Below are 24,508 nucleotides of genomic sequence, written 5' to 3'. Positions count from 1 at the left end.
GATAGCATCCTTTGTGCAATAAATGATATGAATGCGTATGTGTATTTTTAAAAAGAAACAATAAGAGAATAAACTAAAAGCTAATAAAAAAGTGTTTCTGCCGGGCATGGTGGCTCACGCCTGTAATCCCAGCACTTTGGGAGGCCGAGGTGGGTGGATCATGAGGTCAGGAGTTCGAGACCAGCCTGGCCAACATAGTGAAACCCCGTCTCTACTAAAAATACAAAAATTAGCCGGGCATGGTGGCGGGCACCTGTAGTCCCAGCTACTCAGGAGGCTGAGCCAGGAGAATCTCTTGAACCCAGGAGGCGGAGGTTGTGGTGAGCCGAGATTGTGTCACTGCACTCCAGCCTGGGCAACACAGCAAGACTCCATCTAAAAAAAAAAAAAAGTGTTTCCTTTGAGGGGAGGCAACAGGGCAGAAGGCATACAGGGGAAGCCAGAATTCTCTGAATGTGCCTTGTGCTATATTTGATTTTGGAACCACTAAGTGCTTTACATAATCATAAAACAAAATTAAATTTAAAAAGAAAGCAAGGCAGCTGCCCCCTAAAATTTGGAAACAAACTTAAATAAATGAATATACCTATATATTAAGTTGGTGACATAATCACCCAAGGAACTATTTCAAGTCACTTTAAAACAGTTTTTTGACTGAACGCCCCTAGTGAGATATATCTTAACAGTATTCAGTAATTTTTTTGTTATTGTTAATAACATTGGTATTGCTTTTTTGACACTGTGATAGTACACTATGGGGTAAATTAAGTGTATAATAATGTTAATATCAGTAGGCACTTCGATTTGAAACATGGAAAAAAAGAGATACCAATAAAAAAGTTAAACTAAAACTCATTAATGATAGATTCAAATTGGAAATATCAGAATTAACTTTATTCGTTTTTAAAAATTTTAATTTTCAGCTCTGTCTACAGAAAAGGCCTAGTCTATGACAACCGAGTACAACGAGCAGTGATTACCCAGATTGTGCTCTCTAAATAGAATTTTCTCCAGAAAAGATTAGGTTTCTTAGATAATGGGCCTCTTCCTGGTTTGGGGCAGGAAATGTTTATAAGATGAACCCAGGATATCTATGAGAGAAAGCAAAGCAGCTATCCAGGACTACGAGGATCATCACAAAAAGAGGAGTTGCCTGGAAGGGACCCCACTGCCTAAAAATGGGGCAGGTTGAACATCAAAAAGAATACTGACTGGAATGAACTGAAGCATTAAATATGTAAAAAACCATGAGTTTAAAATGATACTCATTTTTAAAACTCTTATTGTTACCTTTTGAAGGTTGTTAGAGTACCAATTCATTTTAGGAAAAAAAAAATCAGAGGGAAAGAATTAAACATTTATCTTGCCTTTCATATGTGAATTTCCAAATAGATGAAAAGGGAAAGTTCCTCTCTATAGAAAAGAAAAATGCTTAGGTAACAATTAGAAAGATCACCATTTTGCAACTCCTAGTGAAATAATGGATCGTATTAGTTTGTTTTGCATTGCTATAAAGGAATACCTGAGGCTGGGTAATTTATAGAGTTTCATTTTGGCTCATGGTACTGCAGGCTGTACAGAAAGCATGGTGCTGGTATCTACTTCTGATGAGGCCCTCAAGAAGCCTATAATCATGGTGGAAGGTGAAGGGGGAGCAGGCATGTCACATGGCAAGAGAGGGAGCAAGGCACAAGCAGGTCCCAGACTCTTTCAAACAATCAGATCTTACAGTAAGTCACCACAGGAGGGGCACCAAGCCATTCATGAGGGATCTGCCACCGTGACCCAAACAAACACCTCCCACCAAGGCCCCACCTCCGACATTGGGGATGACATTTCAACATGAGATTTGGAGGGGACAAACATCTAAACTATATCATGGATCTGACAGCAGTCACCTGTGGATGGTAAAACTATTCGGTGAAAATTGAATAGAAACTTCATAATGACTGGACTCGATACCTGAACTCACTGTTCAGTCTGAATATCAGTGGAACAGCCAGAAATTATGTACCTCCTGATGTGAGGCAGTAGGAAGTCGACAGAACCCTCTGAAGTATTCTTACCAAAAACATTACACCTGAGTCTAATCGAGCCTGTAAATCTAATTGCCAGTAACAGAAAACGCATGTGTAGAGAAAGAAGTTAAATGATATTACAAAACAATCATACAAACCTATAATATTAGAAATTCTTTATAAAGGATCTAGTTTTTCTAAGAAATAAAAGACATGAAAGAATGGGAAGAGCAAAGAGAGAGAACTGTTATTGGTTAGAAGAGACTTAAAAACCATTTCAAACCAGTGGAAGATGGACCTTGTTTGGATCGTGATTTAAACTAATTATAAAAAGGCATTCTGCAGGCTAGGAAAAAAACGACATTTTTGAGACCGAGAAATTTGAACATGGATTGGGCCATTAGAAGATACTAAAGAATTGTTAATGTTGTTAGACAACATAACGACTTCATGGTTATGTTAAAAAGTCTCCCTATCCAGAAGGATTTATAAATAAAATGATACCTTAGATTTGCTTATAATATTCTGTACTTCCCACTCCCCTGCTCCCCAAAATGGTGGGAAGTGGAATTGATAAAAACTAGATTGGAATCATATTGAAAATTCTGAAGTTCGGCATTGGATGCTGAGTGTTCATTTGACTTATTCTCCCTGCATTAGTGAATGTTTGAAATTTTCTATAACTAAACATGACATATTATTAAGACAGACAGTAGAAACCATTTAACTAAAATCTTTCATATCAAGATGGACCTTTTTTTTTGAGACAGAGTTTCACTCTTGTTGCCCAGGCTGGAGTGCAATGGTGCCATCTCGGCTCACTGCAACCTCTGCCTCCTGGGTTCAAGCAATTCTCCTGCCTCAGCCTCCCAATTAGCTAGGATTACAGGCACTGCCACCACACCCGGCTAATTTTTGTATTTTTAATAGAGATGGGGTTTCACCAAGTTAGCCAGGCTGGTCTCAAACTTCTGACCTCAGGTGATGCACCTGCCTTGGCCTCCCAAAGTGCTGGGATTACAGGTGTGAGCCTCCACGCCCAGTCAAGATGGATTTTTTTTTTTTTTTTTTTTTGAGACAGAGTCTTACTCTGTCCCCCAGGCTGGAGTGCAGTGGCATGATCTCGGCTCACTGCAAGCTCCGCCTCCTGGGTTCACACCATTCTCCTGCCTCAGCCTCCTGAGTAGCTGGGACTACAGGTGCCCGCCACCATACCCAGCTAATTTTTTTGTATTTTTAGTGGAGACGAGGTTTCACCTTGTTAGCCAGGATGGTCTCTATCTCCTGACCTCGTGATCCACCCGCCTCAGCCTCCCAAAGTGGGACATTTTAAAAACGTCTTCAAAACTGCAATACAAATAAAGTAAGATATACTGATTTCTCTGCACCCATTTTATTTCTAATGCATTACCACAAACCAGTGCATTTTGGGATACCATACAGTTCTCTAAAGGTTGTTTTATATTTATTTGTAGTTTAATATTTCTAAAGGTTAATTATCCCATCAGACATTAAGATGGTTGCAGCCGCACCTTATGATGGTCTTCTTGGGAAGTAGACAGTAGAACATGATATTTTAATTTCAAGATTCCTATTATGTAATGTCTTTAAAAATATCTTATGTTTAATGTTAGTGGTAAAAACACAGTGCCTTTAACTAAAGAAATGTCTCCCTATAGATGAGACTGACTTGAGGGCCTTCGGAGGGAAAGGATGTGTTATCATGACCTCCCACCGTTAGCAAGGATGAATAACATCTTGATTTTTAATCTAGTCCTCTGAGGAAAAGACACAAAAGATGTAGCCATAGACTGCCCTTGGACAGTCTAAGAGACAAAAAACATATATACTTTAGAAGAGCAGAGGAAAGTTATAATTTAATGTAACAAACAATAATGACCTCCTGTTGAGTGCTAGGCACTGAGCAAATGTGACAGTTTCTGCCTTTGAGTGATTTGCAATCTATTGATAGATTCGTAACACTAGCTACACTCTATTATGGCTATTGATTATGGAGCCACAGTTAAAGTAATTTGAATATAAATGAAGCAGCAGTTCAGCCTGAGAAAGGAAAGGGCTGGGTGAAGTTCCAGAGAAAAGGTGGCATTTAAGAGGAATATTAAAGAATATGCCAGACCTGAATTAGGAAAGGAGTGCTGGGAGCAGAGAGAAGAGTTTTCATTGCTGGAGGAGGAGTAAGCAGGCCACCGTCCAGCACACAGGACACTGTGGTGGGGAGCTTGCAGGAGGCTGGTGGGAACAGCAGCCACCCAAGCCCATGGGAGATCCTGGGTTCAAGCCAGGAGTCATGGACTTGATCCTGCAGATGCAGAGGAGGAACGTGATCACACATGTGTTCTGGAAAAATAACTCATCTCTCACTAGAGTTGGGTGGATTGCTTGAAATAAGGAGAAACTGGAGACAAGGACACCAGGTGAGCTGCCTTTTCAGCAGTGAGAAAGAAACAGCAGGAAAGCACAGGCAGCAGGCAGAAGGCCGAGCAGTGGGGCAGCACCAGAAACACTGCCATTTCTCACCCTTTTCTCCCCTTCACAAATTTCTATAGGTAGCCAAGGTGCTTTGGTGGTACTACTTCTCCAAATCAGTAGAGTTCCTGGACACAATTTTCTTCGTTTTGCGGAAAAAAACGAGTCAGATTACTTTTCTTCATGTATATCATCATGCTTCTATGTTTAACATCTGGTGGTGTGTCTTGAACTGGATACCTTGTGGACAAAGTAAGTTATTTTGTTAATTTTTCCGTTTTGAGGAATGGCTCTTAGAGACCACTGGTGCTGTCTTGTATTGAGCATCGCATGCAGATCAGGAGAGCGTGAAGGGAGGCCTAGAGCGCCGGCCTTGCCGCAGCAGGATACCCGTGTCTGCCAGGGTCCATGTATTCTAGTGTCAGGTCTCTGATACAGGCAAAATCTGGGCCAAACCTTAAATTTAAAACTGTTTTCTTTTCCACACATCATATGTCCCATGGTCAGAGGCACATACCCCAGCAGGAGCTGCTTCACTGCAATCCCGGGCACTGTTTGACTCCTGTGGAAATACATCACCCTCCACAGTGACCACTTCCCTGTGAAACAGATCGAGGCATTTCAGCTTTTAGGGTTTCTTGTTTTCACATTCTGAAAAATTAAGGTTACATCTCTGAATGACCTACCAGATTTTCCACTTTTTAAAAACTGAGAATTACAATAAGAAACACATTTTATATCACAACCCAGTGCACTCATTCATATTTGTTCCTTTTCTTCTTTTTTTTTTTTTTTTTTTGAGATGGAATTTCACTCTTGTTGCCCAGGCTGGAGTGCAGTGGCGTGATCTCAGCTCACTGCAACCTCCACCTCCTGGGTTCAAGCGATTTTCCTGCCTCATCCTCCTGAGTAGCTGGGATTACAGGCGTCCACCACCGCGCCCAGCGAATTTTTTGTATTTTTAGTAGAGACAGGGTTTCACTATGTTGGCCAGGCTGGTCTCGAACTTCTGACCTCAGGCAGTCCACCCGCCTCAGCCTCCTAAAGTGGTGGGATTACAGGCGTGGGCCACCGCACCTGGCCCTTCTTCTTTTTTTATTTTTTTAAGAGAGACAGAGTCTCATTCTTCTGCCCAGGCCAGAATGCAGTGGTGTAGTCATAGTTTACTGCAGCATCAACCTCCTGGGCTCAAGCCATCTTCCTAGTTAGCTGACTACATGCATGCATATACCACCATGCCCAGCTAATTTTTTTTTTTTTTTTTTTTTTTTTTTTTGGTAGGGCTGGGCATAGTGGCTCACGCCTGCAATCCTAGCACTTTAGGAGGCCAAGGCGGGCAAATCGCTTGAGCTCAGGAGTTAAAGACCTGCCTGGGCAACATGGCAAAATCCCATCTCTACCAAAAAAAAAAAAAAAATTAGCTGGGCGTGGTGACATGCACTTGTAATACCACCAGCTCCTCGGGAGGCTGAGGCGGGAGGATGGCTTGAGCCCAGGAGGCAGACGTTGCAGTGAGCTGAGATCGTGCCACTGCACTCCAGCCTGGGAGACAGCCAGATTCTGTCTCAAAAAAAAAAAAAAAAAGTGTAGACATAAGATGAATTTAATTATATTCAACCAAAGCAATATACTTTTACATGATTTCTAGGCCCCATGACCCAATGTCTAGAGACATTAATTCCAGCCAGTTGTTTGCTTTTAAAAATGAGTGATTTCATTTTGGGAAACAGGTTTCAAATGAAAATATATACATGGGTAAAATTACTCTGTGCTAGTGTTGTAGTGTTGTCTTATTAACGTTTATGGTTCCACTTGTATATGAAAATGTGGTTATGTTAATTGGATAATGTATGTATAAGAAGTTAAATAAAGTATGTAAAGTATAACTTCAGCCACATTTTAGAACACTGTTTAACATTTCTGCAAAACCTTCTTGTAGGAAAAGAGAGCTCTCTACATGAAGATGACTTGCTTTATATTTCAGATTTTATTTTAAAAGCCGTGTCTGTTAAATAAGAAAAAACACAAAAGAACCCAATTCCTGGTTCATAATTCTGTATTCTTACTCACTTTTTCAAGTTACCTATTTTGTTGCATAAACTAATTGTTAACTATTCATGGAACAGCAAACAAATGCCTGTTTACTAAAGAATTTTGACCAAGGCTATAAATGCCATTTACATTATTTTCAGTATTGTTGGTTATATTTAAATTTTCTTTATAATAAAGCACACTTTAATTTTTTAAAAAAAGTGTAGACACAGGGTCTCTCTGTGTTGCCCAGACTGGTCTTGAACTCCTGGGCTTAAGCAATCCTCCCCCTTCAGCCTCCCAAAGTGCTAGGATTACAGGTGTGAGCTACTATGCCTGGCCCTCATTCATATTTCTATGTTTTATATGATATTTTAGGAAACAGTATTTGCCCTGGCTCTATATGATATACTATATATATTTTTTTAATCCTGTTTTACAAAGAGTTGGTGACAATTCTCACTGCATTGACTTCACCATTCACTAATGGGTCAGTTATGACCTACAGTTTGAGATGCACCGAGCTATAGGGAACAGTACTTTCTATTGGATACTGTCTTGTTCTCAAGAATTTAGAAATACTATATGAAAAATCAGAACATGTAAAACTTCAGTCAAAATGACTTTTTTCCAGGATTTGGAATCTTGTAGAGATATTATGGAAAAAAGTGCCCAGGGATATTTGGAGTATCAGTGACTGTGAAGGTACAAATGAAAACTAGAGTGTGAGGGAGGAAATTGCTGGGAGTGCAGGGGGAGGAAAGAAAGAATTGATTTCTGTCCTTCTAGACGGGTAGACATCCATTTCTTGAGTTTAGTTATTAAGGAAGGACAACTATAATCAATATTAGAGGAGAATTACCAAGGTTAAGTATTTTTATGATTGTCAAGTTTCATTACAAATCACTAAGCATCTAAAACCCAAATCATCACTGTGTATAGACATAATCCTGTGAATACGGTGACAATTTCTGCTTAAGAATATTAGAAAAATGATACTTTGTGTGACCTACCAGAACAGACTTTCAATTTTTTTGAAATGCCTTAATCTGTATCACAGTGAAGTGGTGACTGTGGAAGGTGCTGTATTTCCACAGGAGTCAAACACTATAAGCAACAACAACTACTCATGGTTCATTAATAGATGGAAATGAAAAGTCATGTAGGTAAAGAAATACCACTAATACTATGCTGCTTGGTAGTCTGAAACTCTGTTTGTGTTTTCATATAAATTCAAGTGCTGTAACAGTTTATTTCAGCCAGTATTGGTTGAGAATTTACTCTATGCATGCTATTGTACCTTTTGTTTCTTATTTATTTATTTGCATTTAGCTATCCAGATCACTAATCTAGGATTAAAGAACCAGGCTAGAGAATTTAAATTGATATATTAGCCAGCATATGTGCGGTGCTTTTTAATTCATATATTATCTCAGTTAATTTCATCCCAACCTTAAGAGCTAGTTATTATTATTATACCTATTTTCCAGGTAAGAAAATAAAAATTTACAGTCAAATCAATATCTCCAAGGGGACATAGCCAATAAATGGCCCTCTAATGCCACAATCTCTCCACCACAGGATAGCTCACAGAACAGCCATCTGGATCCCAGGCTGACAGCTGAAGAGCATTCACTTTGTGCCAAGCATTGTTCTAAGCACTTTCATGTACTGACGAAATCCTCACAACACTGAGTTTCCTTATTTCCAACAAGTGATGCATCTGTGGCATCTCACCTCTTGCAGCTGAATCCTTTTGATGCTTAGCAGACCCAACATGGAACATGCCCCTTTCTCCATGCTTTCCTGAAGGCTTATTCACCATGGGAGGCAGTTACAGAGACATTTCATGAGGTTGATGGCAGGGGCCTGGATTTGAGATATCCCTCATCCTAAAAGTCTCTGCAATGGCCAGTCACTGGGAAGGTCTCGCTGGCCCGTTTCTCCTCCACTCCAGCCTTCTCTGTCTCCCTTATTCTTTCTCCAGCACCTCCTGGTCCCTAAGTGTCTTTCAGGCAGAATTTATTTACTTAATTATGAAAGCAATATATTTTGTCTCTCTAGCACCCTGTTCAGCCATATACAAAAGGCTCTTTCTACGTCAATATGTCTTATCAAAGGTTTAGCTAAAGCAAAGACAATTCTATTTCGGAGGGATTCTGCCAACAGCTTTAAGCTAGTATTTCTTTTCCTCCCTCAGTAGCTGATAGTAGTGACAGTTAAAGAGACCGTAAAACCTCGTAGATAAGGCATTCCCTGTGTGGGGGGCATTCTGAAAAACCATCCCAGGATAGTCCTTCTATCGTGGAGTTTTTTGCTGAATCCTAGAACTGGCACAGTAATTGGGGAATTTATTAGTGTGGATTTTGTTACATGATCATGTCATATGTGCTATTCATTTTCAATTACCATGCAGAGAGAGAATCTCACTTGACAAAGAAGAATGAACAGTCCTTTCTGGAAGAATAATGATTTTTATACTGTACTTTTATAGGTTTCTTTGGACCAACACTGAACAGTTTTATCCACATTCTTATGTACTCCTACTATGGACTTTCTGTGTTTCCATCTATGCACAAGTATCTTTGGTGGAAGAAATATCTCACACAGGCTCAGCTGGTATGTTGTCCCTTCTTTTAGCTTTTCTCCATGTGGCTCATGGATGGGGAAAGGAAATAGAAATCTGTCTTAGAAGTCAAAGGGCTTTTTATGTGTGATGAGGCTGCCTATTTTTTTCCAAAATTGGCCTTTTAAGAATTAAGCTTTTTGTGTTAAAATGCCCTTTGTGCATGCAATTAGCTTATAATGGAAAGTTCCTTGCTTTGAAATGTAGATGAATACTTTTCAAATTAATGTGTAAGTTAAATCCTTTTTGTCTAAATAATTTTAACTGCGACTTTTCCATGAGGAAATCATGGGCAATTTCACATACTAATTTCAAATAAGATTTCTGGATGAGGGGGCTGCTTCAGCAGCTTTGTTTTGTTCCTACATAATTCTGAGAGTCCTAGGAGTTGAGTTGATTTCTGAATTGATCAAGCTTGGCCGCAGTGTCTGTGTGGCACAGCCTGGCTCGCTCACAGAGATGCCCTCTCTGCCGTCCCCAGGTGCAGTTTGTGCTCACCATCACGCACACCATGAGCGCCGTCGTGAAACCGTGTGGCTTCCCCTTCGGTTGTCTCATCTTCCAGTCATCTTATATGCTGACGTTAGTCATCCTCTTCTTAAATTTTTACGTTCAGGTACGTGGAATGTAAATATTCAGCAGTAAAATGTAATAGATTGGCACTTTTTTTTTTTTTTTTTTTTTGGAGACAGAGTTTTGCTCTTATTGCCCAGGCTGGAGTGCAGTGGCGTGATCTCAGCTCACTGCAACCTCCACCTTCCAGGTTCAAGCGATTCTCCTTCCTCAGCCTCCCGAGTAGTTGGGATTAGAGGCCCGGCTAATTTTTGTATTTTTAGTACAGATGGGGTTTCGCCATGTTGGCCAGGCTGGTCTTGAACTCCTGACCTCAGGTGATCCGCCTGCCTTGGCTTCCCAAAGTGCTGGGATTATAGGCGTGAGCCACTATGGCCAGCCTAGATCATGCACTTTTACATTATGTATTTGTTTAATTTTATTGATTAAATATTATAGTAGCACATGCTTGTTGATAAATTCAGGTAGCAGATACGTAAAGTGAAATTTGCACTCCTAACTCACTCCTCTTTCCACACCCTCCTCCTCAAAGGTAACCACAGTTAATAATCTAGTGGGCATTTTTAAAAACATTTTTCAATGCATGCACATAAGGTTTTATCAAAAATATCATTGGATTATATATACAGTTCTCAATTTGCAGTATGTATTTGTACCGTGCTACCAAAGTCTGACATCTGAAAGTTAAAAACGTGCATAGTAAGACAGATCCAGGAAATGTGAATGGAGCAAAGCAAGGGCTTCTTCAATGTTTTTAATTTATTGAATTTCATGTTTAAAAATTGGTTCCTTATCAGCTACCCTGATGTTGCAGACTATTTATTTGGAAAAAAATTCCTTTAAGGCAAACCAGGATGGAAAGGTCACACTGACTTCTTTATCAAGTGTCATTTTCTTTTTAATTAACAACTTAAATGGAAGACAGACAGCTTCGAAATGCAATTTCAAAGCCACTCTGTTGTACAAGAACGGATGAAAGCTATAACAGAGCAGAGGCCTCAGGTGGATGTAGATTTTAAATTCCTCTCTTTTGTAGGCTGGGGAAATGGAAAGCTTAGTTTTAAAAAAAAAAGTACATTTATATTCAAAACTGTACTTTTGAAATTGTATTCAACTGTATTTATTTTTCAGACTAATAAGAAGTGCTTTATTTTTTAGTTTGCACTTGCTGAAAGTTAACCCATAGTGGTTTTTAGTTTTATTTATTTTTTTGAAACGGAGTTTTGCTCTTGTTGCCCAGGCTGGAGTGCAATGGCGCGATCTCGGTTCAACACAACCTCCGCTTCCTGGGTTCAAGTGATTCTCCTGCCTCAGCCTCCCAAGTAGCTGGGATTACAGGCGTGCGCCACCACGCCCGGCTAATGTTTGTATTTTTAGTAGAGACGGGGTTTCTCCATGTTGGTCAGGCTGGTCTTGAACTCCTGACCTCAGGTGATCCGCCCACCTTCCCCTCCCAGAGTGCTGGGATTACAGGTGTGAGCCACCACACATGTCCCCATAGTGGTTTTATACAGTGTGGAACAGTGGGAACTGAATTTTGACAGCTTTTCAGGTCTTGTATTTCTGAAATCAGACTAGGCTTTGTCTTGTATAAAAGATAAAGTTTTCCTTTGAAGATTTCCAAAGAAATAATCAATGATGAGACCAAACAAAGCTATGCGCAGCTGCGCAAACCCCTGCCCCCACCTTCCCAAAAAATGCTGAGTGTTAAAGGGAAGTTAAGGGAGTGATTTTGGTACATCGTGTTGAAGACTGAAGAGAAGCGTATAGCCCAGCAAGAGTAGGTAATGGCATTCAAAGCCTTAGCCCTACATGCTGGTTCAAACTGAATCTTAGTTCTGAAGTCAAGCATATAATTTAAGTTTGGACCCTTGTTAATACTATTGCTTTTTTTAAAAAAAAAAAAAAAAAGTAAAAATGAGATGCGAGATCAGGTATTTTGTCAGAATAGGAAGGATATGCCAAAAACTAGATCAAGCCAGAATCCCAGGTATTGGTACTTTTAAAATAACAGCACTTTTTCCACTTGAATTATTTTTATAAGTTTTATCTTTCCAAGTGAGCAACTAATGCAGAATACTTTGAATGCTAACCCCAGAATATACAAATCCTGACCTCTAATATTCATTGAAATACATGCATCTGTTTTGGTCTTTATTTTTAATCTTTAACCAGAAGTTTAAAAATGATATTACAAACATGAAATCTTATTAGAAAATCCAGTGCCCAACTGGGTGCAGTGGCTCACGCCTGTAATCTTAGTACTTTGGGAGGCCGAGGAGGGTGGATCATCTGAGGTCAGGAGTTCAAGACAAGCCTGGGCAACATGGTGAAACCTCATCTCTACTAAAAATACAAAAATTAGCCGGGCATGGTGGTGTGCGCCTGTAGTCCCAGCTACTTGGGAGGCTGAGACGGGAGAATCACTTAAACCCGGGAGGTGGAGGTTGCAGTGAACGGACATCGCGCCACTGCACTCCAGCCTGGGTGACAGATCGAAACTCTGTCTCAAAAAAACAAAAACAGAAAATCCAGCGCCCAACAAAATCACATACTGTTTTAACTATATGCAATGTCAAAGACAAGGTCTTATTAAATAATCTTTCTTTTTATTTTTCTCTTCAAAATATACACAATCCAACAGACATACCGAAAAAAGCCAATGAAGAAAGATATGCAAGAGCCACCTGCAGGGAAAGAAGTGAAGAATGGTTTTTCCAAAGCCTACTTCACTGCAGCAAATGGAGTGATGAACAAGAAAGCACAATAAAAATGAGTAACAGAAAAAGCACACATACTAGCCTAACAGATTCGCTTGTTTTAAAGCAAAGACTGAATTCAAAGTTACATGTTTTAGGATAAACTAATTTCTTTTGAGTTCATAAATCATTTGTACCCAGAATGTATTAATATATTGCTATTAGGTTAATCTGTTAATGCTTTGATCAGCATTGAGGTGATGCTGACCTCTGAGGACCTCAGAACTGGTGCAGCTTCTCTCTCCCTCCCTCCCACAGACTGAACCGTTCGCCAGAAGCTGTCCTTCTAACGCCTTATATGCATACACAGCCAGGAAATGTGGAGCATTGTTTCTTACAGAAAATCTCCAAATAAAAAGAGTTTTGTTCAGATTAAAATGTTTACAACAAAATGTTAATTATATTCTAAATACAGGGTATGTTCTAATCTATATTAAGCAATAATTGCCAGTGCATAATCATTCCATTTGTTCCTTTAGCAATCAACCCCAGAAAATATTAAAATGGGATCATACACAGAAGATAGAAAAATCTAGCAAAACTTCTCTTTCTGTAAGCCAGAGTCTTGTCTATCAAATTCCCCCAACCACTCCTGATTCTAAATTTAGTGATATGGTAATGAAATTGGTATTTCTTTTATTTTAAATATTAGTTTTTCTAAGGAGAAAAAAAATGCTTCTGCAAGATTTTCATAATTCAGGGGCTTTGGATAGGATTGTTCCTCTGTTTCCCTAATCATTCATCTGTTCATGTCTCCCTCTTGTGCCAGTCAGCCTAGGTTATAAAGATGCCATGCTCCACAGCACGAGCAGTGTACAAATCTGGCTGCCCGTTTCCTTTCTGAGCAATCACTGGAGTCCACTCTGACCTCTTTCTTTGAACATGCATGCTGCTGTAATATGTATAAATCAGAACTAGCAGAACTAGCAGAGTGATGGGAGCAAAATAAGCACTGAATTTGTCAACTCTTTTTTTGTGAGCCTACTTGTGAATATTACCTCAGATACCTGTTGTCACTCTTCGCAGGTTATTTAAGTTTTTGAAGCTGGGAGGAAAAAGATGGAGTAGCTTGGAAAGATTCCAGCACTGAGCCGTGGGCCGGTAATGAGCCACGATAAAAAATGCCAGTTTGGCAAACTCAGCACTCCCGGTTCCCTGCTCAGGTATATGCGATCTCTACTGAGAAGCAAGCACAAAAGCAGACGAAAGTATTAATGAGTATTTCCTTTCTCCATAAGTGCAGGACTGTTACTTACTACTAAACTCTATCAAAAATGGAAACAATATTTTCTGAAGATTTTTTTGAAGATTAATTTATACCCTATAAAATAAAACTTGTCAACTTCGATGAAGTCACTTCATCTTCTCTCCTTCCTTATTTTTTTAAATAAGTTTTTAGGTCCTGACACTGACATCAAATACACGCTCACCAGAAAGGCATTTCCACCACCGTCCCCACTCATTACCGTCCAGAGTGCCTTTCTCTCTTGGCTTTCCCCCCGCCCCTCGAGCTCTAGTTTTAAACTTTTTCCTGTTAAAAAAATTGTACTTTTATTTCATGTAAACTACCCCTCTGAGGATTTGGGCATATTTTTTGGACGGTGCCTAATGATTAGGATAGTCTCGAGGGTGATGCACTACACCTGCTTCCTTCCCCTCAGTGTGGCCGACCCATTTCTGTTGAACAGATGTCTCCTGTGTGATGCCCCTGACTCTTCCATTTATCTTTCTAAATCATTTTCTGAAGCTGACTTGCTCTAGGGTACTTCATCACCGCTTCCATCTTGCATCACCTTATAACTGTACTGTCTTGTTCTCTCCCAGCAATTCATTTCAAAACAAGGGCTAGCTTCAAGCATGACTGTTACGGCTCCTCTGTGACAACACACAAGTTGGACCAAGGAGAAAGCCCTTTGAAGAAACTGGACCCTAGTTCAGTTTAGATCTCGAATATAGGCTAAAATCTCTTACCAAAGTGCATTCCAGGTGAAAATGAGACTTAGAAGACAGACCGGTCTAATATGCTCACTGGTCATCACATTCAGCTTATTCTTACTTGCCAGTGAGGCCCTAAGGTCTCAGTGCACAGCATACCTGCCACTTTGGATGTTTTCCTGGGCTTCATATCTGTACGGCAAGGAGGGAGCTGTCCTTCAGCAGACAAAGTCAAGCAGCTTTAAGTACAAGGCAGCTTGAAACCTCTCTGATGAAAGTGAAAAATGTGGGTAGTTTATATTTTCAAACTAATGTCAGAGACTAGAGAGAGGTTTCATTCATGATGTGTATTTCCAATTTGGTCTTTAATTCAAGAGATGCTTCATAAAACACTTATAGCCTTAAACCATTCAAGGGCTAATTAAAAAAATAGAGAGTTATGAAATCTTAGCCACAAAAAATAAATCAGGTAAACATTTTAACCCGTTGTTAAGTGTTGTAACTTCAAAAAACCAAAATGCTTATTTTAATGTGATTTTTCTAAAACTATTGAAAAAATATTTCTATAATCTATTAAAGAAAAAAAATAGAGAATGTTTTCTCTCAAATTTCCTCTGACCCATGGGAATGAAAATACTTAAATACTGTAAAGCATATCTATTAATAATTCCCCCAATTTTTTAAACTAACAAAATGGAATGTTAACTGAATGGAATTAAACATAGCAATTGTCAAGCCATCAAAATTATATATTGAACCACTTAGGCATGTTACGGGGTAAAGTCCTCACCCCTGCATTTGAGAAATATTTATTTATTTTTATTTTAAGGCAAAACAGTATTTACTGTGATGGGCAGAACAGCATTTTGTATCTAAGAGTCCATTTTAGTTCTTTCCAATATTTCCATATCGTTCTGTGAATGTTTTTGGGGGCTTTCTTATTTGGAAAATATGGATATCACTTTGTTTTCCTTTGAAAGTAATTATATCTTAAGAACATAGTATCATGAATGGAGTAGACAGGGAGGCTGCAGAAGCCATTTTTCTTTGTAGATAAAAAGCATTATCTATGACTGTTGTATAATAAATTGATTTTTACATTAAATGCATGTTGCAAGTTTTATTTGGTTCAAAGCAGTTAAAATGTATGCCTGCATGGAATTCCAAATGACCTGTCACTTGGGAGTTATTTTTACAATAAGGCATTATTTTAGCCATGAATTTTAGACATTTAATTCTTCTCTTGTTTCAGTGAGCAATGGATTATATCATTACCTTTACATTGTATTCATATACCAAGTTAAGCTATTTCAAAAATGGCCATTCACTAGAAAAATTTAAGATTAGCAGAGGATATAAAGATGATAATAAATAAATTGCTATATAAAACCACCTGGGGAGGAACACTAGATTTGTTTGAGGAGAAACTTTTAGGCAGGAACAACATCGTGCAGTGCCCTGAAACCCAGGATACCCTTCACAGAGCGCCTGCACGGGGAGAGAGGTGGTCAGCTCAGCTCGGAAGGAGATGTAGGTGAGTGAGGCCTGACTGTGAGGATGCCTGGGAGAGTTGAGGCGAGGGGCAGGACCACAGGTTGGCGTTTTGTCAGTGTAGAGAGTAGAGTTTTGAATGTGATATTAAGTATAATGAGACACAGATCCTAAAGAAAACTACAAACGATGTGCTCAAAATCTGATTTAAAAATTGCTTAAATTCCTGGATAGTGACAGGTGGGACAGGATAGATTTTAAGGAAGGGCAGGAGGGGAAGAGGGACTAGGAGAAAACCTTATTTTAGCTATCTGAATGGGGGCTAGAGTTTGGGGTGGGAGGTTAACATTTTAGAGGAGCCTTCCCTTTGTTATTTTAAATGGTGGGTGGAACTTAATAAAACTTTGTGTTTAAAAGATAAATCCTATGTCTCTATGGCAAGCCTAATAACTGTTGTCATAAACTTAAAGAGCTGCTTATTCAACAAGCGTTCACATCAATAAGCCTCTTAATTCCTTTATGCAAAGAAAAAATTCAGCATGTGTTTTTGTTACAGCAGGCTCTCTTCCAAGACAAGTTACATTCCCATATTTAAGGAAGAGTTTCTCTCCAGAGTATGCAAGGAAATAATCACTCCTAGGAGACTAACTAGTCACCTCAGGATTCCCTGACCTTCAGTAAAACATGACTTTCAGTCGTAGCGGGAAAAAGACTGAAAGCTATTGATTTGTAGGTCATTTTTCCATCTTAAATTGCACTGCACAACACTGGAATAACACTGAGAGGACAAGGAAATCTGTAATCCGTACCCTCATTGAGCAACTGGTAAATGCGGTCATTGTGGATCTAACGAGCAACCCACCGGGAGCCTGTTCTGAAAGGTCTGTGACCACATTTGGTAGGCTGAGGAAGGCGAAGCTTGTCACACATCCCTTGATGTTGCATGTGCCATGGTCTATAGCTACCTGGATGCCTTGAGATGGGCATTTTCTCTTGTAGTTGCCACAATCACCATCACTCATCCTTTTTCTTTTTTTTTTTTTTTGAGACAGAGTCTCACTCTGTTGCCCAGGCTGGAATGCAATGGTGTGATCTCAGCTCACTGCAACCTCTGCCTCAGCCTCCCGAGTAGCTGGGATTACAGGCATGTGCCACCACTCCCGGCTAATTTTTGTGTTTTTTTTTTTTTTTTTTTTCAGTAAAGACAGGGTTTTGCCATGTTGGCCAGGCTGGTCTCAAACTCCTGACCTCAGGTGATCTGCCCACCTCAGCCTCCCAAAGTGCTAGGATTACAGGCGTGAGCCACGGCACCCAGCCCACTCATCCTTTTTATTCAGCCTATTAACCTGGCTGGCTCCTGAAGGCATTTGAATTTGTGATGCCTATACATTGAACAACAAAAGGAGAAAGTCTATACAGTTTCGCCTGGGCCCATATGATATACTTAAAGGGAGATGAACACAGACTTACCGGCAGTGGCCCTAGAAACAAATGATAGATGTTGCAGATTTCTCTGAAAGACTGAAGCACTGTATGTAAGACAGTTCATGTAGAACCAGCTTCTATTCTTTTCAAGCTAGTTTAGACCTATGGAGTTTGATAAACTCTGGAAATAGTTATATTCAGTTGAAAAATTCATCAAATCTTGTCCAGCACTACGTATTGTTAGGGATACACAATGATCTAGATGAAATATCTGTCCTCAGAGTTCATAGTCTAATAAAGTAGATAAACATTTAGTTATAAGTATTGAGGCCAGGCACAGTGCCGCACGCCTGTAATCCCAGTACTATGGGAGACCAAGATGGGCAGATCACCTGAGGTCAGGAGTTCGAGACCAGCCCGGCCAACATGGTGAACTCTCGTCTCTACCAAAACTACAAAAATTAGCCAGGTGTGGTGGCCATGCCTGTAATCCCAGTTACTCGGCAGGCTGAGGCAGGAGAATCACTTGAACCTGGGAGGCAGAGGTTGCAGTGAGCCGAGATCACGCCACTGCACTCCAGCCTGGGCAACAGAGTGAGACTCCCTCTCAAAAAAAAAAAAAAAAAAAAAAGTTGCCAGAGAAACATTCCTAAACGAAGTAATACCTGAGGTTAGTTTTGATGGGTGAAGAGTTCAAATAGACTTCAAAGAAAGTGGTATCCCAGAAGCCAAGGAAAAAAGAGAATATTTAAACAGAGAAAAACGCTGCAAGGCAGCAAGGTGAGCAACTAGTGAAGGGGGAAGAAAAGGCACTGAATTTGGTCCTTGGGAGGCAGTTGGCAAATTACAGGGGGCTTTAGAATGAATGGGAAGTCAAAGAAAAACAATGATCAAGCAAGCCACATGAAAATCCTTCCTAAGAACTAAGGATGTGAAGGAACAGTTACAGTAGTTGCTGAAGGGAGGAAGAGCTAAGGGGTGTATGTGTTGAATACTTTCAGGAGCATCTGAGTGACTGCAGCTGAGATGGGGGAGGAGGAAGCAGTAAGAAAGAAGCTGGCCCCTTGCTCAGCTCATGGGGCAGGGGCAGAGGATGCTTCAGGTGCCTTTGTCACCACAGGGAAAAATGCCCACAACAACATGCTGGCAAGACTGCAGAGAAAAGGGAATGCTTATACCCTGTTGGTGGGAATGTAAATTAGTTCAGCCCCTGTGGAACACAGTTTGGAGATTTCTCAAAAAACGAAAACCTGAATTACCATTCAACCCAGCAATCCCACTACTGGGTATCATCTACCCAAAGGAAAATAAATTGTTCTACCAAAAAGATACCTGCATTCGCATGTTTATCCAGCACTATCCACAATAGCAAAGACAAGGAATCAACCCAGGTGCCCATCAACAGTGGATTGGATAAAGAAAATGTGGTATATATACACCATGGAATACTACACAGCCATAAAAAAGAATGAAATCATGTCCTTTGCAGTGACATGGAAGCAGCTGGAGGCCATTATCCTAAGCAAATTAATGCAGGGGCAGAAAACCAAATACCGCATGTTCTCACTTATATGTGGGAGCTAAATCTTGAGTGCACATGGACATAAAATGGGAACAATTGACACTGGGGACTCCAAAAGGCAGGGGTGGGGGAATTGAAAACCTTCCTATTGGGTACTAAGCTCACTTTCTGGGTGACAGCGTCAACAGAAGCCTAAACCTCAGCATCACACAATATACCCTTTAACCTACACATATACCCCCGAATCTAAAATTTAAAAAGTTCTTAAAACCATAGAGTTCCATAAAAACTTAATACGATACAGGAAAGAAGACACTTCCCTATAGTCATCTATGGCCTCTAGCAAATCCCCTTGAAAGCAGTCTACTAGAGCCCTGAACCCTGCAAAAAATTGGCCTCGGTCTTTGTCACAGGAAGAAGGTTGGGGAAGGAGTCGAGAGGGGAGGGTGGTTCACGCAGGCCTGGTTGGCTGAAGTTCCAAGTGCAAAAGCCAGGAGTTCATCTGCTGCCTGAGGGCAAAGCAAAATCTCAGGGGAGCTGCTCGGAGGATGGAAGGTCAGCGCACAGAGGAACACCTACAATGACAAATGAGGCTGAGGCCACAGATAGCAACAGAGTCTGCTGGGGTAGCTACTGGGCTGTTCCCGGCTACGAATGAGTCAGAAAGGAAGGGAGACTGAGTGCAGGGCTGGGAATGGGCCCAAAGGCTGGCTCAGTCCCCAGGGTCAGGGTGAGGAAGCTGACGCTGCTCTTCTTCCCCGAGGGCTGGATGTCAGCATCTCCAGGATGCCTCCCGGTCCAGCCTTCTCTCTGTGTTGCCTGGAAAAGCGCATCGATTCCTGCATCCTGCCACCCCGCCCTGCCTTTCCAGACCAAGGGAGCTCACACACCACCTGGCGCAGCACTCCCCAGGCTGTTTTCCTGTTTCTCTGTGTAAGTGTTGGACTGATGTCTGTCTCCCCATTAGACTGCCACTCCTTGCAGGCAGGGGCAAAATCACATTGAATCCTTGGCACCTAGCACAGCACATGACACACAGAAAGTGCTAGAAGGATTCGCTGAAGAAGACAATGTGGAGAAGAGCCTCTCTAGTATTTTCAAAGAGATGTCCCCAATATCTCAAGCTCATGGTTTTTGCAACTTCCATCAATCCATCCTCAAAATTAGCTCTCTAAATCTTACACCTACCATAGCCTCTCATCTCTGTCCCCTCTTTTTCATTCCCAGTCCTATTTTAGTTGAGGCCTTTATTGTAACAGTAACCTCCCCCAGTGTATTGAATGCAGCCTTCATACTGCTACCAGATTAATCTTCTGAAACCACTGTGCTCCTGACGTCTTCAGTGGCTTCTTCTCACCTACAGAATAAAGTCCTTCTAATCAAGCTGGTAAAGACACTTTAGTTTGGGCCTAGCCAAATTTAGTTCCCACTAATACTCCATAGTATTATGGCCTCAAACAAATTCTGCATTTTTCTTCTCTGTTCTTATATTCATGAAAGCATCTCTTTCCTAATCCTAGAAAAAAACTCCTTCATCCTTCAAGATCTATTTCAAGTGATACCTCTCCTCCAGGAAGCCATCCTGCCACCCCAACAAAAATGACTTCTACCTCCTCATAATCCTGAAGGTGATCAGTTTACACTTCATTTTGGCACTTGTCACATAGAGCCTTGATTTACAGTGACCTGGGTGTCTTACTGTCCTCTCTAGACTAAGTTCTTTGCAGCTAAGATAGCGTCGTATCCATCCTAATATCTGCCACGTCAGCTTACTCAAGGGTTTGTAGAGAACAGTGCTCAAATATATGCTCACTAGGTACTGGAAGTCATATAAATTCTTCAGATGTACTTCAATGACAACAGTCCATGTAATGGCACTGAAATCCATACACTCTCAGGTCATGAGAAACTGTGAGCCCTGAACTGGATATACCTAAATGAAATGAAGTTAGTTAACCTCATTCATGTTGTTTGGACTTAAAAAATAAGTGCTCCTGGCTGGGCGTGGTGGCTCATGCCTGTAATCCAGCACTTTGGGAGGCCAAGACAGGCGGATCACCTGAGGTCAGGAGTTTGAGACCAGCCTGGCCAAGATGGTGAAGCCCCGTCTCTACTAAAAATACAAAAATTAGCCAGGTGTGGTGGCAGGCGCCTGTAATCCCAGCTACCCGGGAGGCTGAGGCAGAAGAATCACTTGAACCTGGGAGGGGGAGGTTGCAGTGAGCCGAGATCGGGCCATTGTACTCCAGACTAGACAACATGAGCGAGACTCCGTCTCAAAAAAAAAAAAAAAGTTATATAGAAGAAAAGATGGCAAAACTGGAATTATAAACATTGTTTTAAACAAATTAAACTATAAATTAATAACCTACATAATGTAACTAAGTTTTATTATATAATGAATAAAGTATTAGGTCTGCAGTCTTTCACTTCACTTATCCAGTCATGAACAAAGTTACTTTGTAGATGGCCTTAAATTATGTAGGCTTCATTTTTCCAAAATAAATTCAAATGCTTACCTGTATGTGCAACTTCATCCACTCAAACTTCACTAGAGCATTTAGTAATTAATAACAACACGATGAATATTTCTCCCCTGCTAAAGGTGACATTTTTGTTGAAGTGCTGGAGAAATGAGAATATTTGCAGATCAAATGAGACCTTCTAATAAGTTTATTTTCAAAACATATCACATGCTGGGCATGGTGGCTCATGCCAGTAATCCCAGCACTTCAGCAGGCCAAGGTGGGTGGATCACGAGGCCCGGAGTTCAAGATCGGCCTGGCCAAAATGGTGAAACCCCTTCTCTACTAAAAATACAAAAATCAGCTGGGCGTGGTGGCACACGCCTGTAATCTCAGCTACTTGGGAGGCTGAGGCAAAGAATCGCTTGAATCTGGGAGGCAGACGTTGCAGTGAGCTGAGATTGCGCCACTGCACTCCAGCCTGGGTAACACAGTGAGACTTTGTGTCAAAAAACTTAATTAATCAATTAAAAAAAGTAAAGCCACCATTTTTACCTGAGCTATCTTCATCATCTTCAACTCAAATTTCTCCTTCCAAGAGATACATTAAATTGTATTTATACAGATACTGCTAAAGTGTTTTATTCACACAAAACTTGAAGACATTTCTCAAACAACAAAAGTCCATTTTACTTTTATAAAAAAAAAAAAGCAACACCACTCCAAGTTGTTTAACATCCTGAACTTTCTATTAATACTATCTGACCAAATTTTAATACAAAAGGTTAATTTTTACGAACAAATGGATAATAACCCAATTGCAAACTACCAACACATATTCTATCTGAACTCAGCAGTTCCCAGGGATGATGTTTGGAGGGGAGGAAATTGAATGCGTACAGAGCACAGAAGTCTGGCTAATGTGACCTGAGCCAGCAATAACCTTGCTCTTTATCTTCGTCTTCAGGCAGCCCAGGCTGGCAGAAAAGGAAAAGGAGAGCAGTAATTAGTCAAGGCCGAACTGTTCTCCTCTTAGACCCTAAGAACCCGGTAAGCCAACATGAGCATCACTCCTTTTTGTCCGCTACATCTCACTAACTCAGGTATTCAGTGACGCATCTTACATGGTTGTCAAAAGCTCATGTCAGTGTCCTCGGCGGAAACTGCCTCGTTATCCTCAGAAATCTCTTCAACACATGCCACTCTGAGGATGTACCTGCCATCTCTCGATAGTTTATCCTAACAGGTGATTTTGTTGGATGTTGGAGATAAGACAGCTCTTTCTTTGTTATAGCATCAGATGAAGTGGGTGGCCTGGCTTTAGGGGCCACACTAGGAAAACTACATGTTGTTAATAACCAGATTGGCAATCAGCCCTATTATTATTTTGAGATGGAGTCTCGCTCTGTCGCAAGGCTGGAGTGCGGTGGCACAATCTTGGCTTACTGCAACCTCTGCCTCCTGGTTCAAGCGATTCTCCTGCCTCAGTCTCCTGTGTAGCTGGAATTACAGGCATGCACCATCATGCCAAAATAATTTTTGTATTTTTAGTAGAGACGGGGTTTCACCACATTAGCCAGGCTGGTCTCAAACTCCTCACCTCAGGTGATCCACCCACCTCGGCTTCCCAAAGTGCTGGGACTACAGGCGTGAACCACCATGCCCCACCTATCAGCCCAATTAGATGCTCATAAATAAGAGGTTGGTAGGAGCTGATATCAACTAAGGGAACAGATTCTCCCATCCCACCCAAACTCCAGGGCACATGCCTATTGAGAAGAATGGCAGAATCACCTGTGCGATATAAGTTATTTCTCCATTTTTTTCTGTGTGCAGCATGTGTAATTTAATTCAGGCATGACAGACATGACTAGTTACCTATCTAACACCTATTCTCCCCCGTTTCCTTATTAACAGAAGCCCCCACTTTTGGGGAGTGCTGTGACACACTCAGTCAAATTTTCACCTCTCCAGATTCCCTTGCAACTAGGATGAGCCATGTGACCTAGTTCTGGGCACTATGATGCAGACAAAATCCATCAGCTTGGGCTTCCAGGAAAACTGTTTCCCTGATTTTAAAAAGTGGGTAGGAAGCTGGGCACAGTGGCAGATGCCCATAATCTCAGCATTTTGGGAGGCTGAGACAGGAGGATAAGTTGAGCCCAGGAGTTCAAGACCAGCTGGGCAACATAGCAAGGCCTCATCTCAAAATAGACTAAATAAATAAAAAACGAAAGACGGGAGGGTGTTGGCACACATCTTTTACCTTTTAGTTTTACTCAACTCCTTCTTCCTGCCTGGGGTGTAGAAAAGATACCTAGAGGTACAACAGCCATGCTGTGATTATAAAATTCCCAAGTCACATAAAGAATGGCAAAGCAAAAAGTTCAAAGAACCCAGGTCCCTAATGACTACTTAAAGCTGCTGTACCAGCAGCCCTGGACTTCATTGCTGCTCTTCACAGGGAAAAAAGTAAAAGCCCTATTTGGTTTAGGCGCCAGAGTCCAATTTCTGTTACTTGTGACCAAATGTAACATGCAAATTTAGTTCACATTTAATCCAATTCTTTATTGGAGCTGGGAATTATTCCAATATTCTTAGCCCAGATTAGTCCTTTTTTAATATCCTCTTTTAGTCCTATTTTGATTTGGAGATTTGTTGTTATTGCTATTTCCTCAAAAGAAAACAGTAATTTTTTCCTCAATAATGTAAGTAATTCAAGATATGTGTACAAAGATATTCACTAAAAATTTTTGAATAATAATTAAAAATAACCTGGATGTCCATTATAGGGAAAAAATATATAAGTTATAGCATGTTTATAAACTATTTTGCAGTTATTAAAAAATAAGATCCTATATTGCTGCCTAAGAGGCTAGTCCTATTTTTATTGCTGAGTGAACTAATAATATATATTTAGTATATCATTAAAACATATTTATAGGCTGGGCGCAGTGGCTCATGACTGTATTCCCAGCACTTTGGGAGGCCAAGGTGGGTGGATCACCTGAGGTCAGGAGTTTGAGACCAGCCTGCAACATGGCGAAACACTGTCTCTACTAAAAATATAAATAATTAGCCGTGTGTAGTGGGAGGCACCTGTAATCCCAGCCACTCGGGAGACTGAGGCAGGAGAATCACTTGAACCTCAGAGGAGGAGGTGCAGTGAGTTGAGA

The 24,508-nt window shown here is 40.7% G+C and overlaps 2 protein-coding genes across 3 annotated transcripts in view; one reads left to right on the top strand and one right to left on the bottom strand.

Annotated features, from left to right (window-relative positions):
* Positions 1–15,534, top strand: part of ELOVL2 (ELOVL fatty acid elongase 2) — a 59,278-nt gene extending 43,744 nt beyond the window's left edge. For both annotated transcript variants that reach the window (XM_002816422.5, XM_054557193.2), the window contains 4 exons: positions 4,586–4,757; positions 9,031–9,155; positions 9,644–9,778; positions 12,380–15,534. In XM_002816422.5, coding sequence (XP_002816468.3) covers positions 4,586–4,757; positions 9,031–9,155; positions 9,644–9,778; positions 12,380–12,505 — 558 coding nt within the window. In that variant the 3' untranslated portion in view covers positions 12,506–15,534. The remainder of the gene's footprint in view (positions 1–4,585; positions 4,758–9,030; positions 9,156–9,643; positions 9,779–12,379) is intronic.
* Positions 15,535–21,331: 5,797 nt separating this feature from the next.
* Positions 21,332–24,508, bottom strand: part of SYCP2L (synaptonemal complex protein 2 like) — an 81,568-nt gene continuing 78,391 nt past the window's right edge. Inside the window, exon 30 of the mRNA XM_024248059.3 lies at positions 21,332–22,309. The gene's annotated coding sequence lies outside the window, so the exon portion shown is untranslated. The remainder of the gene's footprint in view (positions 22,310–24,508) is intronic.

This window comes from Pongo abelii, chromosome 5 (genome assembly GCF_028885655.2).
Source record: "Pongo abelii isolate AG06213 chromosome 5, NHGRI_mPonAbe1-v2.0_pri, whole genome shotgun sequence".
NCBI lineage: Eukaryota > Metazoa > Chordata > Mammalia > Primates > Hominidae > Pongo > Pongo abelii.
Note: the sequence above shows the minus strand (reverse complement) of the source record. Positions and strands in the feature narration are given on the sequence as shown.